The sequence below is a fragment of the Austrofundulus limnaeus genome, unplaced genomic scaffold (genome assembly GCF_001266775.1).
Source record: "Austrofundulus limnaeus strain Quisiro unplaced genomic scaffold, Austrofundulus_limnaeus-1.0 Scaffold65, whole genome shotgun sequence".
Classification (NCBI taxonomy): Eukaryota; Metazoa; Chordata; class Actinopteri; order Cyprinodontiformes; family Rivulidae; genus Austrofundulus; species Austrofundulus limnaeus.
In genome coordinates, this window is record NW_013952467.1 from 1719142 (window position 1) to 1724725 (window position 5584).

The 5584-nt window shown below is 39.0% G+C and overlaps 1 protein-coding gene across 1 annotated transcript in view; it reads right to left on the reverse strand.

Moving 5' to 3' along the window:
- prkcab (protein kinase C, alpha, b) overlaps positions 1-5584 on the reverse strand; it is a gene marked incomplete in the record, with an annotated part of 113795 nt that overhangs the window by 32259 nt on the left and 75952 nt on the right. The window contains 1 exon segment of the mRNA XM_014010135.1: positions 1217-1328. Coding sequence (XP_013865589.1) covers positions 1217-1328 — 112 coding nt within the window.

Genomic DNA, 5584 nt, shown 5'->3' on the forward strand with positions numbered 1-5584 from the left:
ATACTATAGCTAACTTGTGTATTTTTTAAGAAACTGAAGATATTTTAGTGTATTTATAAAGGAACATATTTGTTAATAAAGTTAAACATTTTGAGAAATATATAAGAAGCATATAAAGTACAAGAAGTATATAAAAGTAACAGCACACATCCTGAATGAGCTGAAKTTTTTGATATGAATGGCTAAAATAGATCAAAGTGTTCAGAAGGAGGTACACTGTGAAAAGTATTTTAGACTTTTTGTTGATTTAATGTATAATTTCTTGTTAATTTGATGAGCTATATGTTATTCTAAGAAACAATCTGACAGTCTTTGAAAACAAAAACGAGTAAAGTATTGTAAAAAACAACTATTTTATCAGTTATTAGAACTGTTTGCATGTGTTAAGTTAAAAAATTAAAAAGGTATATCGTAATTTTAGAAATCTGATGACACCAAAATATTTTAGCTAAATCAAAACAGATATGCAAGTTCAAACAATGTAAGTTGAACTAAAATATGTTAATTACTATTAATTGTTATGTAAACACTTAACTCAACTAAATAATAATCAAAATACTTAACTTTACCACATTATTTTAAGTTGAATCAGCTAGTTTTTTTTTAGAGCGTAGGAAAAAACAAAACAGTAAAACAATAATACAAATGTTAAATCGGCATTCACACAAATATTTTTCCACAACAGAGGACGCTGACAGAAATCCAGAGCTACACAATCTTGTTTGTGAGAATTACAACCTGTTGTGCTGCGGTCRGACATCTGATAGACCTTTATAAACATCATTTTCTTCCTCCCTCCAACTGTTTTTCAATCTTAAGCGTCCGCCCATCCTGCTGTCTCCCCCTCCTGTCCTCRTGGCAGAGACGAGAGACGGGAACACGGCCCGTAATCGCTGCMGTCTCCCTACGTCAATTTGTTCTGGTGTACCCTCATTACCATCTGCAGTCAGGGGACCACCGGAGACCCTCAGATGGATGTTAGAGTGAAGGATGGAGGGAGCGTGGCGACAGAAGGGAAGAGGAGGAACAACGAAGGACATGCGAGACAAAAGAAATGTGAGGAAAGTGTGAGATGGAATTTAAAGAGGACTTGTGAGGGCAGCTGTGACGTAGTGAGGTACAGTATCAGGGTATTCCCATCTGRTCTCATTAAGACCCAGCTCTTAAAGCAGCCCAGCACAGGTGCATCCACACACACACACAGAGCCACACTCACTGTCACATTTCATTCCTTGATGGATGAGCCCGTACAGCAGCGAGCCACAGTGGTCACAGAAGGTCGGGCTGCCGTATGTGTGAATCTTGAACTTATGTTTGCTTCTGGGGTCCTGGGAAAAGATAACAGACAGACAGAGAGAAGAGAAAACCTTGAGTTAAGATGTTATGCAACTTGTGTAAAGTTTAAAATAAAAAAAATTCAAGACACATTTTCGAATCCTATTGGCACCAGCCTGTTCTTGAATCTTATGTTTGTGATGTTATCCCCATGATGGAGCAAAGTTACTCCAAGTCCAGCAGCAATAATCCTGGGTAGGAAGGTTTAACATGCCACATACAAACAATTTASTCTTTATGTACAAGTGGGCAACTGYAATCTAAAAACACGCATAAATTTCTGGAATAATATCACAGGAAGACATTTTGGTGTAAATGTGACAAAGAAAAAACAGTTGATTTGAACAATTCTGACATTAAAATAAGTTAAACCCCATAAATTCTATATATTTTTGTGCTGTCTCCTCTTTAAAACTCAGATGTTACTGTTATAGATGAAAAAAGCTCTCAAAAATACAGAATTAGAGATTTTGGTGCTTTTGTCAATCTTGAGATAAGATAAGATAAGATATAACTTTATTGATCCCACAGTGGGGAAATTTGAACATTACAGTAGCTCAAAACAGTGGAGCTACAGTAACAGGTTGCCTGCCGTGGCGCCAACTTAGAAACAAAGAAAAACTGAAAAAAACACACAAGGGAAGGGAAGATGAAGAAAAAAGCAAAAACATCATATTATAACAACACTGTGACACACTATGGTGTTTATGAAAAAACCTCTGCATAGAGCAAGTTTATTAGCCAGGGGAGTAAGGGAGTTTAAGGGAGCCCGAAGAATCCAGTCCCCCAAAACCAGAGCAGCTATAGTTTAAAAATATTGATGGAACTGTTCATTTCTGTGAAGCTTTCAGCCAGCTCTGGAAAACAGAATTAGACGGGTGAGAGGAGGGGGGAAGGTATGGGGGCAGAGCCTTGTCGACACATCCAGCCAGGAAGAATTTAGTCAACAGATCCAAGGCCATTGTCGGGGAGATCCAGATTCTGTAATCAGTTGTTTTGGGAACAGAAAGAGTCAGGCAGATGACATCAATTTTCCATCTGCTTTAGAGTTTCTGCTGGTACTCTCAAGGTGGCGATCCCAATCAGGCAAAATGGTGTGGACAAATTCCGCCGAGCCGAATCTATCAGATTCCTTCAAGATCAATTCCATCTGGCCAGCAAAGTCCAGGGACCACAGCCGGCCCGCGACCCTCAATAGAACCGCTTGCAGACCGAGTCCAGCTCGCTCAAGGCAAAATGTCCGAGTTTTGATCGAATACGGCCACCCATCAAATTGGTCAGTCAGCCAGGAGATGAACAGCCGCCGACACTGATTTGCAGAACACCAGGAGACCACCAAGKCAATCTGTAGAATCCAGTGATCGGAGTCCAGACATAAATCCAGAACAGAGAAGAACAGAGGTCCCACCTTTAACATGTCCTCCCATGGAAGAAGAAAAAACTTTGTTCCAAAAGTTCTATTGAGAGACCAGCTAACCAAATCCATAAAAATAAAAATATCCATTGATTTCTTATTTCGGATGAAAAATGTAGAGAAGCCTCCAAGCAGCAAAGCAGGGAAAGATAAGGAAGGGCAGGAGAGAAYGAAGAAGTGTCTTACTCCTCCGAGAGCGGGAAAAAAATCTTAAAAGTAAATTAATAATAAATCCAAGACATACTTTCTTCACAAAGGAAATGCTCCATCAAACATTTACTCCTCTTTCATACGGCAAAAACTGAAATGCTAAACAAATCATCCAGACAAACATCTAAACCGATGCTGACTGTGCAAATAGGATGACATTTACAGGAAAGCCCCTCTCCTATTCCAAGCTCATAACGTTGCAGAATTAGCAGTGAAGTCTGGTGATCAGCTTGTTTGTTCGGACGTTTGGCGATCGGCACGGTAGGGTTAGTTAATTTCTGCAAGTCACCACAAAACAAACACAACTCTAATTAAGGCCTCTGTAAATGAGAGGTGGATAAACCCCCCTGTCAGTGTCGCCTCCATCAAGCTGAGCTGTGTCAGAGCGGCTGCGTGCGTAATTATACACATATCCAGGCTGCTGGCTGAGGAAGATGCCCACATCTTTGAAAAATGGTGTGTGTGTGGGCAAATATTTGTGGCAAATAAGATGTCAGAGAGCAGGGCAGAGAGATAGCAATACAGAAGTGTTTGTTTTCATTTAAATGAACTTTTAGAAAAGTCTCCTTAGCAGATCCATCTTTTAGAAAAGGAGGCCTCTTACCCTTCTCCTCTAGCATTTCTRTTTTGAGTATTTAGTTGAGTAAAAAATCCCAGCGTAGTCATGGCTCAATTCCTAAGGGAGTTCTCCCTCAAGAGCATTTTGTAATTATTATCTGTTTGTGGGAACGACGAATTTCTCCTAAAGGAGAGACTTGTTGAGAAAACTAAATTCAACAGGGACTCATGCTGTTTTCTGCCTCTTCTTTTCTGTTTAGTGTTTTTTTTTTTGTCTTTTCTTTTCTCTCTTCTAGTCTCCAAACAGTGATGTGTGCATGTGTAGCTGTGATGGTGAGCTTTAAGTTTTCTGTAATTGTCTCTTTGATTGTATTTCTTTTTCACTTGGATTAAAAAAAACCCACAGGCAGCCATCATGAGCCTCTAACTGCAGGAAATGTGAAGAAATAAATGACTCCGAGGCGCAGCTTTACACACAAATGAGGGTTTGCATGCCTTCATGTTTTCATTCACTTATCATCAGAGTTTGTTTCATTTTGTAACACATTTACTTTAACGTAAAGTAAATGACTTATCTTTACTCAATTCAGTGCAGTTTTTATTAAAATCATTATACCGTATTTTGTTTGTTTGTTTGTTTTGTGTGTGTGTGTGTGTGTCTGTGTGTGTGTGATTTTCATTACATTTTTCTGGCATTGATGCTCATGAATAAACACATCACAGCAAATTTAAACAAATGCCAATGTGAGTATTTGAACATTTCCAAGATGTTGCAAAGTTGATTAGAAGCTTGTTGGCAGAAGATTTTTTTTTCTGACTGATCTGCTCACTTATGGGATTTGTTTTCTCCAGCTGGATTCTCTTTTCAGAGAGGGTTCAGCGGCGAGTGTGTGAGGCTGCATTTTTTATCAACGCAGACCTGCTGAATCCAATCTTTTAAGTGCGGATGAAGAAGAAAGCAATATAAAGGTAAACCGAAGTCTGAAACAGAATGTACAATTTTTTAAGCTGGCTGCAAAGTGAAAATAACTTGATAGTGGCTCCATCTGCAGCAAACTTACTTCCAGATGTCCCATTTTTTTTATTTGTTAGGTGTAAATTAAGTTTGTAATCTCAATCATTCATGACAACATTGCTTGTATCACCATTATTTTTAGTCAAGTAATTAATTAGAAATCACTGAACTCAAATRTGATAACAAAGGTTCAGAACAGTATCTTCACAGAGTTTATGGCTCTTTGGTATCTCTTATTCAAGTGTTCATCCATCCAACAGTGGGTGAAATGCTTTAAGGCCAAAACAAACTCAAAACTTATAGTGTCACGACGCAGATCAACTTCATGTCAGCCGTTTAAAAACAGAGGAGCGTGCACGCCGTGCAGGAAGGACACGAGCAGACAAACCTCTGACACCGAAAAGAGAAAGCCGCTGATCTGAAGCCAGGACGGCTGCAGCGAGGCGAGGTGACGAGCCCTCGGAGCGAAACAACGACCACATCGTGCAGAGGAGCGAGAAGAAGTCGGTGACAGTGACTCAAACCATCGGGCTAATTATAGTCGGGCAGTGACGGAGACATCACCATCCCAGACAGCAGTGCATTATCATCTGGCAATGTCTAATTACTAAAACTTAAATTGCCAATTTTTTAATATGCTTAAGTATTCAAAGCATTTTTAAACTACAAGCTACGTTTATTTCATCCACACAGAYTATTATGAAATTCTCTGATTGGTTTTACTCTGTAATAAATTCTTATGAGAGCTCTTGGAGTCAAAGTGGGGTTCTGTGTCTTCTGAAGCAGTGGTTCCCAACCTAGGGGGCCAGAGATCATGGGGGAGAGGGTATCACCATGTCTGCCCAGAGGTTGTGAAAATATCAGTTTATTGTTTATATTGTTRATATTTGAGTGATTAAAGGGGTAATATGATGTGTTTCTCAGGCATACATTTAAATACTATACCATATTAAAGTATCTATGTCACTAAAATGCAGTTTTTATGTTTAAATAGAAAATAAACTTATCTTCTCATCACTTCCTCTTCTAGACACCTTGAAATTGGCCTCTGT